The sequence below is a fragment of the Erinaceus europaeus genome, chromosome 12 (assembly GCF_950295315.1).
Source record: "Erinaceus europaeus chromosome 12, mEriEur2.1, whole genome shotgun sequence".
Lineage (NCBI taxonomy): Eukaryota > Metazoa > Chordata > Mammalia > Eulipotyphla > Erinaceidae > Erinaceus > Erinaceus europaeus.
In genome coordinates, this window is record NC_080173.1 from 53,298,580 (window position 1) to 53,312,623 (window position 14,044).

The 14,044-nt window shown below is 42.8% G+C and overlaps 1 protein-coding gene across 3 annotated transcripts in view; it reads right to left on the minus strand.

The window, feature by feature from the left end:
* The window catches only part of TTLL6 (tubulin tyrosine ligase like 6), a 65,552-nt gene that overhangs the window by 29,307 nt on the left and 22,201 nt on the right, over nucleotides 1-14,044 (minus strand). For all 3 annotated transcript variants that reach the window (XM_060203660.1, XM_060203661.1, XM_060203659.1), the window contains exons 7-8: nucleotides 8,485-8,710; nucleotides 6,818-6,993 (exon numbers count right to left, since the gene is read on the minus strand). In XM_060203660.1, coding sequence (XP_060059643.1) covers nucleotides 6,818-6,993; nucleotides 8,485-8,710 — 402 coding nt within the window. The remainder of the gene's footprint in view (nucleotides 1-6,817; nucleotides 6,994-8,484; nucleotides 8,711-14,044) is intronic.

Below are 14,044 nucleotides of genomic sequence, written 5' to 3' on the forward strand. Positions count from 1 at the left end.
CACATCCAAAAATGGGGGGAGGACATGGACAGAATATTCACCACAGAAGAGATCCAAAAGGCAGAGAAACACATGAAAAAATGCTCCAAGTCTTTGACTGTCAGAGAAATGCAAATAAAGACAACAATGAGATACCACTTCACTCCTGTGAGAATGTCATACATCAGAAAAGGTAACAGCAGCAAATGCTAGAGAGGGTGTGGGGCCAAAGGAACCCTCCTACACTGCTGGTGGGAATGTCAATTGGTCCAACCTCTGTGGAGAACAGTCTGGAGAATTCTCAGAAGGCTAGAAATGGACCCTAGGATCCTGCAATTCCTCTCCTGGGGTAATATAGCCTAAGGAACCCAACACATCCATCCAAAAAGATCTGTGTATACATAAGTTCTTGGCAGCACAATTTGTAATAGCCAAAACCTGGAAGCAACCCAGGTGTCCAACAACAGATGAGTGGCTGAGCAAGTTGTGGTCTATATACACAATGGAATACTACTCAGCTGTAAAAAATGGTGACTTCACCATTTTCGGCTGATCTTGGATGGACCTTGAAAAAATCATGTTGAGTGAAATAAGTCAGAAACAGAAGGATGAATATGGGATGATCTCACTCTCAGGCAGAAGTTGAAAAAACAAGATCAGAAAAAAAAAAAACATAAGTAGAACCTGAAATGGGATTGGCGTATCGCACCAAAGTAAAAGACTCTGGGGTGGGTGGGTGGGGAGAATACAGGTCCAAGAAGGATAACAGAGGACCTAGTGAGGGTTGTATTGTTATATGGGAAACTGGGGAATTTTATGCATGTACAAACTATTGTATTTACTGTTGAATGTAAAACATTAATTCCCCAATAAAGAAATTAAAAAAAAAAAAAGAATCCTGTAGAACAAGATCCCAGTTAAAAGGCAAATCAATGGTTTGGAAGGTGGCGCAGCATGAGGTCCTGAGCTCGATCCCCAGCAGCACAGGTACCAGAGTGATGTCTGGTTCTTTCTCTCTCCTCCTACCTTGCTCATTAATAAATAAATAAAACCTTTAAAAAAAAGGCACAACAACAGATGAGTGGCTGAGCAAGTTGTGGTCTATATACACAATGGAATACTACTCAGCTGTAAAAAATGGTGACTTCACCGTTTTCAGCCGATCTTGGATGGACCTTGAAAAAATCATGTTGAGTGAAATAAGTCAGAAACAGAAGGATGAATATGGGATGATCTCAATCTCAGGCCGAAGTTGAAAAACAAGATTAGAAAAGAAAACACAAGTCGAACCTGAAATGGAATTGAAGTATTACACCAAAGTAAAAGACTCTGGGGTGGGTGGGTGGGTGGGGAGAATACAGGTCCATGAAAGATGATGAATGACGTAGTGGGGGTTGTATTGTTAAATGGGAATCTGGGGAATGTTATGCATGTACAAACTATTGTATTTACTGTTGAATGAAAAGCATTAATTCCCCAATAAAGAAATAAATTATTTTAAAAAAAGGCAATACTGTACAGCAAACCATAACAAAAGGACTTTTCAAAGTTAACCCAATTACCAAAAAATGTGATGATAACATTAACTATCTATCTTTTTGAATCCTAAGACAGCAGGAATCTCACATCTCCACTATAGAGCCCCTACTTCCCCCAGTCCTGGAACCCTTGGATAGGGCCCACTTTCCTGTATGCCTCTCCCAATCCATACCAAATAATATTGCATCCGCCGATCACAACCTAACCAACGCAACGATTGCCACCTCAACATGTTTCATCTCAGACTGTGTCCAGAGACTACACATGTGGAATGACAACCCTTCAGCTTCATTACTCGGGTGAGACCTTTCCTTTTATAGTACACTCTAATTTCATTTCAGGTGGTTCACTTTCTTTTTTTTTTCTTTTCTTTTTTTTAATTTTTATTTATTTTATTTATTTATTCCCTTTTGTTGCCCTTGTTGTTTTATTGTTGTAGTTATTATTGTTGTTGTCATTGTTGGATAGGACAGAGAGAAATGGAGAGAGGAGGGGAAGGCAGAGAGGAGGAGAGAAAGGTAGACACCTGCAGACCTGCTTCACCACCTGTGAAGCGACTCCCCTGCAGGTGGGGAGCCGGGGTTCCAACTGGGATCCTTATGCCGGTCCTTGTGCTTTGCGCCACCTGCGCTTAGCCTGCTGCACTACAGCCCGACTCCCCAAGGTGGTTCACTTTCTAACAAAGTCCCAAAACCTAGATATACAACAGTTCCTGTGAGAGAGAGCTTATGTTCACACGTATCCATAAACTACTGCAAAATATATATACCTGAAAGCAGAAGTACACTAGAGTTTGCAGTGAGTACCTCCCTAACACTTCCTCTCCACTATTCCAAGCTTTGGGTCCATGATCACTCAACAATTTGTTTGGCTTCGTATGTTAACTCTCTTTTCAATCACCAGGTTCCAGATGCCATCAGGATGCTGGCCAGGCTTCCCTGGATTGAAGACCCCACCAATATGTCCTGGAGCTCAGCTTCCCCAGAGACACACCCTACCAGGGAAAGAGAGAGGCAGACTGGGAGTATGGACCGACCAGTCAATGCCCATGTTCAGCGGGGAAGCAATTACAGAAGCCAGACCTTCCACCTTCTGCAACCTTCAATGACCCTGGGTCCATGCTCCCAGAGGGATAGAGAATGGGAAAGCTATCGGGGGAGGGGGTGGGATATGGAGATTGGGTGGTGGGAATTGTGTGGAGTTGTACCCCTCCTACCCTATGGTTTTGTTAATTAATCCTTTCTTAAATAAAAAACAATTTTAAAAAAAAGGCAAATCAATACTGCTCTCTGGGGAGTAGGGAAATATTAGCTCCTGCCAATACAATGGCAAGGGTGAAGACAGATCAATTTTTCTTTTTGTATAAATTAAGAAATGGGAATAGGGAAGTGACTCAGAGATGAAGCGCTCACTGTACATGCAAGAGGCTCTGGATTGGATCTCAGATACCATGTGGGAGCAGCAGGGAGAACTGCTATTTTGCTTTCTTATCTGTGTTTCTCTCTCACCCACCACCCTTCTCAAAACAGAAAAAGTTGCAGTCCCGGAAGTGCTGCAGTGAATAAAGTATTAGACTCTAAAACAAGAGGTCTCAAGTTTTATCCCTGGCAACGCATGTACCAAAGTGATACCTGGTTCTTTCTCCACCATTAATAAATGAATAAAAATATTTTTTTTGGGGGGTGGGAGGTTGCACAGTGGGTTGAGCACACATGGCTCTAAGTGCTGGGGCCGGCTTAAGAATCCCGGTTCGAGCCGCCACCATCCCCACCACCCCCACCACCCCCGCAAAAAAGAAAAAAGAAAAGAAAAAAGAGAAAAGCAAACAAGAGAAAAAAAACTTTTTTTTGCCTCTAGGGGTTATCCCTGGGGCTTAGTGCCTGCACTATGAATCCATTGCTCCAGGAGACTATTTTTTCCCATTTGTTGCCCTTGTTTATCGTTGTTGGGATGCATTGGATCGATCTTCTCGTGGTGCATCCCGTGAGTACCCATTCATTGGGGAAACTGAAGATCCTTCCTAGCCGACTGAATCCACATGGATCCCAGTCACTTTCAAAGCCAGCAACAAGCAGCTCCTGTCAGCTTTCAACCTGACCCTGTTGACTGGCTACGGAAGAAGGGCAAACGCTAGAAGAAGAATCGTTGTTGTTATTAGTGTCATTGTTGTTGGATAGGACAGAGAGAAATCGAGAGAGGACGGGAAGACAGAGAGGGAGAGAGAAAGATAGACACCTGCAGATCTGCTTCACCTCTTGTGAGGCACACCCCCCCCCCTCGCAGGTGAGAGGCCCGGGGCTTGAACTGGGATCCTTACACCTGGTCCTTGCGCTTTGCGCCATATGCGCTTAACCCACTGCACTACTGCCCGCCCCCAATCAATAAAAATCTCAAAAAAAAAAAAAAAAGTAAAAACAACCAGGGTAACGAAAGGGAAAAAATGGCCTCCAGGAGTAGTGGATTCGTGGTGCAGGCACCGAGCCCCAGCAATAACCCTGGAGGAAAAAAAAAAAGTGCAGGGTAGGGATATAGCATAGTGGCTATGCAAAGAGACTTTCATGCCTGAGGCTCTCAAGTCCCAGGTTCAATCCCCCACACTGCCATAAGCCAGACCTGAGCAGTGCTCTGGTAAGAAAAAAAAAGTGCTGCAGAGGTTGCTCAGTGGTAATGTACATGAGTGAACCCTGAATTTGATCTCCAAAATCTCAGTAGAAAATTAAAAAATGGGCCCAGGTGATGGTGCACCTGGATAAGCACTCACATTACAATGCATAAGGATGCAGGTTCAAATCTCCAGTCCCCACCTGCAGGGGGGAAGCTTCACCAATGGTGGAACAGTGCTGCAGGTGTCTGTCTCTCTCTTCTCTATCTCCCCCTCCCTTCTCAATTTCTCTCTGTCTCTATCTAATAATAAATAAAAAATTTTTTAAATTTTTTTAATTTTTATTATCTTTATTTATTGGATAGAGACAGCCAGAAATCAAGAGGGAAGGGAGTGATAGAAAGGGAGAGAGACAAAGAGACACACCTGCAGCCCTGCTTCACGGCTCATGAAGCTTTCTCCCTGCAGGTGGGGACCGGGGACTCAAACCTAGGTCCTTGCGCATTGTAATACGTGCACTCAACCAGGTGTGCCACCACCCAGCCCCAAAAAAATATTTTTAAAAAAGAAAATTAAAAATAAGGAGCTGGGCAGTGGTTGTAGTGGTGCACCTAGTTGAGTGCACATGCTACAACGTGCAAAGACCAGGGTTTGAGCCTCTGGTCCCCACTTGCAGGAGAAAAGCTTTGCAAATGATGACGCATGGCTGCAGGTGTTTCTTTGGATTTCTTACTGTCTCTATCCAATAAATAAATAAAGGTAATAAAATTTTTAAAAAAGAAAATTAAAAACTAAAGGCTGGGCTACAAATCAGTGGGTAAAGCTCATACTCCTTACCACTTATGAGGTCATGGATTCAATTCCAGCACCACATTGGAGCAACAAGGACAGCACCAAGGAATCTTTACAGATGGAGGAGAAATACTTTAATTTCCCTCCCTCTCTTTAAAGATATGAGAAAAATTGGATTAGGAAGGCCAGTAAGTTGTATAGTGCATGCATGAAGCCCTAGCTTCACTCTCCAGCACTGCCCTATCATAATGTGATTGTCTTTTATAATGATTATTATTTTGGTCATCACTGGGGTTTAATTTCCTCTAGGCTGACTTTTGATATAAAGAGGGAGATAGAGAGACAAAGAGAAAGACACCACAGCACTGAAGCTTCTTCTTTTTTTAAATATTATATTTATTTATTTTCCTCTTTTGTTGCCCTTGTTTTTATCATTGTTGTGGTTATTATTATTGTTATTGATGTTGTTGCCAGATAGGACAGAGAGAAATGGAGAAAGGAGGGGAAGAAAGAGATGGGGAGAGAAAGACTCCTGCAGACCTGCTTCACCATGTGTGAAGCGACTCCTCTGCAGGTGGGGAGCTGGGGGCTCAAACCAGGATACTTACACTGGTCCTCAAGTTTCGCGCCATGTGCGTTTAACCCACTGCGTTACAGCCTGACCCCCTTCTTGCTGGGACTCGGTGCCTGCACTACTAATCCACTGCTCCTGGAGGCAATTCCCCCCCCCATTCTGTTGCTGTTTCCCTTACTGTTATTGTTATTTCTGTTGTTAGGACAGAGAGAAATCAAGAGAGGAGGGAAAGACAGAGAGGGGGAGAGAAAGATAGACACCTGCAGACCTGCTTCACCGCCTGTGAAGTGACCCCCCCCTGCAGGTAGGGAGCCAGGGTTTGGATCCTTAGACAGGTCTTTGCACTTCACAACACGTGCGCTTAACCCACTGGGCCACCGCCTGTCTCCCTGGAGCTTCTTTTAGTGTGGTGAGGACTTGGCTCAAATCTGGGTCATGCAAGACAAAGCAAATGCACTATTCAAGTGAGCTGCCCTGCTGGCCCAACCACTGAATTAATTTTTCCTTTTTTTTTTTTTAACAAGGGGCAAGGTGGTATTGCATCTAGTAAAGCACAAATATTACCATCCAAGAGGACTCAGGTTCAAGCCTTCCATTCCTATCTCCATAAAGGAAGGCTCACCAGTGGTGGAGTAGTGCTGCAGGTGTCTCTCTCTTCCTCTCACTCTAACCTCTTTCTATTTACCTGTCTCTATCAAAACAGAGAAAAGAAAAGACAAGAAAGGAAAGGGGAAAGGGAAAAAGGGAAATGGCAGGATAAGGGAAAGGAATGGAAAGGAAAAAAAACAAAAACAGCAGCGGGGAGTTGTGGGTTTGTCATGCAGGCACCGCAGCTGTAAGTGATAAGCCTGGTGAAAGAGGGAAAAACAAAACAAAACAGGAATAGTTTACTTTTTTTTCTGTGGTAATCCCTGGATTTTCCCATGATATTAATAAAATCTTATTATATGTAGTTGTAATAATCTTCCTTTTTTAGATCAAAGGAATATTCATATGAAAGCTATTCAAACTGCTATATTCTCCAAGTATACGTTAATCTATCAAATAGGATTGTCATTTGTTAGAACTGCTCCTCCTTCCCCACAAATTCTAGGCAAGATACTTAATAGTCTCAAACATAAATCAAGGGGCCAGGTCTGTGATAATCCTTTTATACATATAATCTCATTTAATCCCTGACAACCTAATGTCTCACTGAGGTTCTGCAAAGTGGCATTCAAGCAATATCCCTGAAAAACTATGGAGTCATAACTTGGACCCGGACAGCCAAATCTTATTGGGATCAGGGAAGTCTCAGAGAACAACCTCAGGGACCAGGGACACAGCTATACCTGGTCTCCCGAGAACGACATTGCTGCAGACACCGTCCCCGTTGTTTCTCCTCCTCCAGGACTTTCTTCTTGTCACAACTTCCTAGGTTGATCAGGACCAAGGTATCATATAGCAGACTGTCCTTCACCTCTTTATCCAACCAGGAGTCAGTGGAGAAGCTAGGAGAATGGTTGACCTATGAGGGAAAGACAGCAGGTAATGGGTTGGACTGTCAAGTTTGAAAAACAAGCCTTGAGGAGGCTAAAGCCTAACCTGGAATCCTGACTTCAAGATGAGCTGAAAGGAGAGGTAGGGAGCATCTGGTCTGCAGTCACATTGAGGTCAGGATGAAGCAGAACCCCTACTGGCTTTTTAAAAATTTTTTTTTAATTTTTAAAAAAAAATTTATTGGGGAATTAATGTTTTACATTCAACAGTAAATACAATAGTTTGTACATGCATAATATTCCCCAGTTTCCCATATAACAATACAACCCCCACTAGGTCCTCTGCCCTACTGGCTTTCTACCTTTAACTTCACTCCTTCTTGATATGTACATAGGGGCTCTCTTCAGTCCTGGGTTCTTTGCTCTGAAGACTTGAATCTGTGTACTAGGCAGCTGGCAGGAGCACCTCTGACTTGAGCCCCCACCCCCCACCCTTGTGATGCATAGTGAGTAGTGACTTTGAAAAGAAGGACTGGGAGTTGGGCAGCAGCGCAGCGGGTTAAGTGCACATGGCGCAAAGCGCAAGGAATGGCATAAGGATCCCAGTTCGAACCCCTGGATCCCCACCTGCAGAAGAGTCACTTCACAAGCAGTGAAGCAGGCCTGGATGTGTCTCTCTTTCTCTCCCCCTCTCTGTATTCCCTTCCTCTGTCCATTTCTTTCTGTCCTATCCAACAACGACAACATCAATAACAACAACAACTAAAACAAGAACAAAACAAAACAAAAACAAAAAAAAAAGGCAAAAAGGGAATAAATAAATTTATTTTATTTTATTTATTTATTTATGAGAAATATAGGAGGAGAGAGAAAGAACCAGACATCACTCTGGCACATGTGCTGCCGGGGATTGAACTCTGGGACTTCATGCTTGAGAGTCCAAAGCTTTATCACTTTGCCACCTCCCAGACCACAAATAAATATTTTTTTAAAAAAAGAAAGACTGCCCAGCACAAGTCCAATCAGCAAGAGAAACAGAGGCTTCTCAGAGGCTCTCCTTCTTCCTCCTCCTACACCCTGTGGGTCTGGGAAAGACAGAAAACTCACTCAGTGGCTCCCCACCCTACCCTGTGACCAGAGATTCAAGACTAGTCTCTTTTGCTACTTGGGACTGGGTGGTCCAGGCCCCTAGGAGCGCCTATTAAAAACTAAACAACTTTGATAAACACCCGTTCTGGGAGGTACCTCTGCTACAAAAGGCAGTCCTGTGTTTAGAATCACTCTGCTTAAAACCAGTGTTTACTAATCTAAGTGGACCTCAAGAAGGAACAAGGAAATCTCAATACCCAGCTGTCTATCCCCCCCTGGTGGCCATTTCTCATCTAAGGGAGAAGCCCTGGACAAGCTCTGGGGCAGGAATTGACAATGGTGAAATCGAGCTAGGAGAGCAGAGATGATCCTGAAGCCAGCTGATCCCAGTGACAAAGAATGGTTTGCACCCCTCACCCAAAACTTCCTACCTCCAACAGCCAGGGCTTGAGTTTGTGGTCCAACAAAATGTCGAAGCCTAGGATTTCAAAGCATGCACTATTCAGTGTGTGGTTGGGGAAGCAGGTGTGATAGTTATGCTTGATGATGGGGTGGGCTGAAACAATAGTTTTGATAATGACATCCTCAATGTCTCTCCATATTTGTTTCACATTGTAGCCATGGCTCTCCATGAACATGTTGAAGGTAGAGAGCTTCCTGCAAGGGAAACGCAGGCTGTGAGACAGAGCAACCCACTGCGATCGCCTGAGGCAATGATGTGAGACTTCAGAGTGAATAGGGCTGGACATTTAGGAGCCAGGTGGACACAACCAAGGTTGCTTCAGTACAGGAAGGGTCTTCAGGAGTCACATTCCTCAAGCCTCCAAATCCCTAGAGTGGGCATAGTGATAACATGGTATGTATATTTTCACAGTAACCTAGATAACACATGGGCTGGGGCATAGACTGGGTATCATAGATGGAAAGCTTAATGAATGAATAAAAACTCCTATATGCTATATCATGGGTTAGCTTTTGGCAACAAGGTTACTCAACCTCTGATGGTCATTAGAAGCACTTGGGGGAGCCTTTTAAAAGCACTGATTCTGGGGTCATATGGCAGTCTCCTGAAGGGACTTTGGGACACATCCCAGAGGATACCTATCTAATATAAAGAGGTTTGTGAGAAAACATTTGATGGTATGCACCAGTCATCTCTGAGTTGGTCTGTACAGAGAGATGGTGAATCTGAGGTACAGAAACAATGGTGAGGACAGATACCTGACCCCTTATATACAAACTGTTTGCCTAGAAATTTAAGTATAGGAAGTGGAAACATGAAAAGAGGAGATGCCAGGGAGTAAAGAGGAAAGATGAGAATAAGAGTGATCTGGGAGGTGGTGCAGTGGTAAAGCACTGGACTTTTAAGCACGAGGTCCTGAGTTCAATCCCCAGCAGCACATGTACCAGAGTGATGTCTGGTTCTCTCTCTCCTCCTATCTTTCTCATAAATAAATAAATAAATAAATAAATAAATAAAATCTTTTAAAAAATGAGAATAAGAAGACAGGACAAGAAATGAGACATCTGCTGGAGAGATAGCATAATGGTTATGCAAAAAGGCTTTCATACCTGAGGCTATGAGGTCCTAGGTTCAATCCCCAGCACCACCATAAGCCAGAGATGAACAATGTTCTGGTAAACAATAAATAAATAAATCATCTTAAAAAAGAATGAAAAGAAATGAGACTCACATGCCAGGAGATAGCACAGTAGATAAAGCATTGGACTCTCATGCATGAGGTCTCAAGTTTGATCCCTAGCATTACATGTGTCAGATGATGCTCTGGTTTGCTGGGTTTTTTTCTCCCTCTCATCAATCTTTATAATAAAAAAAAGGGGAGTCAGGCGGTAGCACAGCGGCGCCAAGCACAAGGACCAGTGTAAGAATCCCAGTTTGAGCCCCTGGCTCCCCACCTGCAGGGGAGTCACTTCACAGGTGGTAAAGCAGGTCTGCAAGTGTCTGTCTTTCTCTCCCCCTCCCTGTCTTCCCCTCCTCTCTCCATTTCTCTCTGTCCTATCCAACAACGACGACATCCATAACTAAAATAATAATAACTACAACAACAATAAAAAAGGGGGTAACAAAAGGGAAAATAAATAAATAAAAACTTTTAAAAATAAAGAAAATAAAAGAAAGATACAATCAACAATATTTATACCCCTTTCCCATATTTGGGAGCTACTCTCTTCCCTGATCCAGCTTTCTGGTCCTTCTTCCAGCCATATCATCTCCCCAGACAATAATTAGGATACACATGCATATCAGATTTCAGGCTCAGGCAAAAAAAAAAAATTAGTATAGCCAGAGGCCCTTTGGAATATAACTAAAATAGGTCTACTAGCTATCTACAAAATAGAAAGCCCCCAATTCTTCATCTGCACTACTCCAGCCTTTTAGGTCCATGATTGCTCAACAATTTGTTTGGCTTTGTATATTAACTCTCTTTTCAAACACCAGGTTCCAGATGCTAGTAAGATGCCAACCAGACTTCCTTGGACAGACAACCCCACCCATGTGTCCTGGAGCTCTGCTTCCCCAGAGCCCCACCCTACTAGGAAAAAAGAGAGACAGGCTGGGAGTATGGATCGACCTGTCAATGCCCATGTTCAGCAGGGAAGCAATTACAGAAGCCAGACCTTCAACTTTCTGCATCCCACAGTGACCTTTGGTCCATACTCCCAGAGGGTTAAAGAATAGGAAAGCTATCAGGGGAGGGGAGGGGATACAGAGTTCTGGTGGTGGGAATTATATGAAGTTGTACCCCTCTTATCCTGTAGTTTAATCAATGTTTCCTTTTTATAAATAAAAAAAAATTTTAAATAAAAGAGAGAAAAATCTTACCAGGCAATTCAAAGAGCATATTGGATCCAAGAGAGCACAGTTGAAATGAGAAAGAGGTCACCCAGTCAGTGCACCTTACTTGAGAGTCTGCTTTGCATGCAAAGCTCCTGCAGTGATTCCCAAGATTATTGTCAACTTTGCTATAGAAACCTCAGGACTGGGAATCAGGCGGTAGCGCAGCGGGTAAAGCGCACGTGGTGCAAAGCGCAAAGACCAGCGTAAGGACCCCAGTTTGAGTCCCTGCCTCCCCACTTGTAGGGAAGTCGCTTCACAGGCGGTGAAGCAGGTCTGCAGGTGTCTTTCCCTCCCCTCTCCATTTCTCTCTGTCCTATCCAACAATGACAACATAAAAAACTACAACAATACTACAAATGGACCTACCCTATGATCCTGCAATTCCTCTCCTGGGGATATAGCCTAAGGAACCCAACACATCCATCCAAAAAGATCTGTGTACACATATGTTCTTGGCAGCACAATTTGTAATAGCCAAAACCTGGAAGCAACCCAGGTGTCCAACAACAGATGAGTAGCTGAGCAAGTTGTGGTCTATATACACAATGGAATACTACTCAGCTGTAAAAAATGGTGACTTCACCGTTTTCGGCCGATCTTGAATGGACCTTGAAAAATTCATGTTAAGTGAAATAAATCAGAAACAGAAGGATGAATATGGGATGATCTCACTCCCAGGCAGAAGTTGAAAAACAAGATCGGAAAAAAAAAAAAAAACATAAGTAGAACCTGAAATGGAACTGGCGTATTTACCCAAGTAAAAGACTCTGGGGTGGGTGGGTGGGGAGAATACAGGTCTAAGAAGGATGACAGAGGACCTAGTGGGGGTTGTATTGTTATATGGGAAACTAGGGGATGTTATACATGTACAAACTATTGTATTTACTGTTGAATGTAAAACATTAATTCCCCAATAAAGAAATTTTAAAAAACCACAACAATAAAAGAGAATAAATAAATTAATTAATCTAAAAAAAAAAAGAAACCTAAGGACTATTTGGGAAAACAACACATATGAAACAACCAAGGACGCATTTACATGAAGATAGACAAGCAAAAGTCACTTATTACAGAGCCCCAACTCTTCTGTCTCCCATTAAGAGGGAATGGAGGCTTGCACATTAGGAATGTTCTTGATTCCTTGAAGCCAATCCTTTCACATGAAAAACAAAAAGTAACTAATTTGTCTTGTTAAGAAAATAAAATTGGGGAGTTGGGTGGTAGTGCAGCAGGTTAAGCCCACGTGGTGTGAAGCACAAGGACCAGATTAAGGATCCCAGTTCAAGCCCCCGGCTCCCCACCTGCAGGGGAGTTGCTTTACAAGCAGTGAAGCAGGTCTGCAGGTGTCTATCTTTCTTTCCCTGTCTCTGTCTTCTCCTCCTCTCTCCGTTTCTCTCTGTCCTATCTAACAATGACGGCATCAATAACAACAACAATAATAACTACAACAACAATAAAAAAGGACAACAAAAGGGAAAATAAATAAGTAAATATTAAAAAAAATAAATTTTCCAAAATAGATTATAAGCTTCCCAGTTTTCTTTTGCACAAAGATTTATTTAAAAACAAACAAATAAAAGTCCTGTTTATTTATGACAGGGAGAAGAAGAAAAAGAACTAGAGCATTACTCTAGCACATGCAATGTAAGGAATTGAAGTCAGAAGATATAGATACTCACAGGGAAGATGGGTTTTGCCTAGGTTTTGTGGCTGAACCACAACCTAGAACTGACTAGAGAAGGCAACATGGAAGGTTGGTGTGATAGAAGGGCTTTGAAGGATGCTCAGTTCTTGCCCTTAACTTAGTTTTCTGTTTGTTTTGTGAAGCTCTGCCATCGAGGTCGGATAAAGACATGTCTCTGGGGTGGGGGAGATAGCATAATGGTTATACAAACAGACTCTGATTCCTGAGGCTCCAAAGTCCCAGGTTCAATTCCCCCCACACACACCACCATAAGCCAGAGCTGAGCAGTGCTCTGGTGTTTCTGTGTGTCTCTCTCAAAAATAAATACAATACTTTTTTTAAATGACATGTCTCTGATGCTCTGAGGCTAAATTGATGCCAGTTTATCAGTACTTCAAAATATGGGTTAGGGAAAAGAGCATGAAAAAGTCTGCAAAGCCTACCTTCTCTTCCTGCTCTAAAATTTATAGCTGTTTGATACTGGGCAACTTACCTAACCTCTCAAAAATGGGATTTTCTCACTATAAAGTGGAGATAGCACCTAATTCATAGTTTTCTACCTATAAGAGTAGATTATAACACCTTCCCCATAGTGCTACAAAAGTTCAATGAAAAAAATATATATAAAACTCCAAACACACAGGAAACCTCCACCAAATATCTTCTTTTTCTTATTTCTCTTGCCTGGCCATGTGAACATAATTCATTTCCTCTTTTCCTTAAAATTCAAACAAGGCAAAATTAGATGATAGCATGAATATAAGAGTCACTTGAGAAGCTAGTTTCATGTATTCTTTTTTAAAGAATTTATTTACTTGTTCATGAGAAAGATAGGAGAGAGAGAGAAAGAACCAGATATCACCCTGGTACATGTGCTGCCAGGAATTGAACTTGGGACCTCATGGTTGAGAGTCCAATGCTTTATCCACTGTGCCACCTCCTGGACCACTCATGTATTCATTACACACACACACACACACACACACACACACACACACACACACACAGCCCTTCCTAAAGTTTGTGAAGCCAGACCCAGGGCATGGTGACACATTGTTTAAGAATCTCTATTGGAGGGACACTCCCAGGAACCACAAGCCAGGGAACAACTATCTGCCTGGCACATGCTTCCCCTGTGGTAGATTTGTAATCAGTAAATATCTATTGGTTTGAAAATATCTGAAGGGCCAACTGTAATAAGAGTCTGGTGTGGTGTGTCTATATGTATGTATCCTAGTAGGAGAAACAGTCCATGTTTATAGCTCCTCCTCCCAGTCTCCTAGAGTTTATGATGTGGCCTCCTCTTAATGATTAACAGTCAGAGGGCAGAGACTGTGGTGTCTGTTCTGGGTTTAGAGGAAAGAAATACTTTCTGGGACCACGTGACCCAAGACGGAAACAACGATGAATCTGAGAGTAGTTGAGACTAACGGAGAAAAGCAGAAAC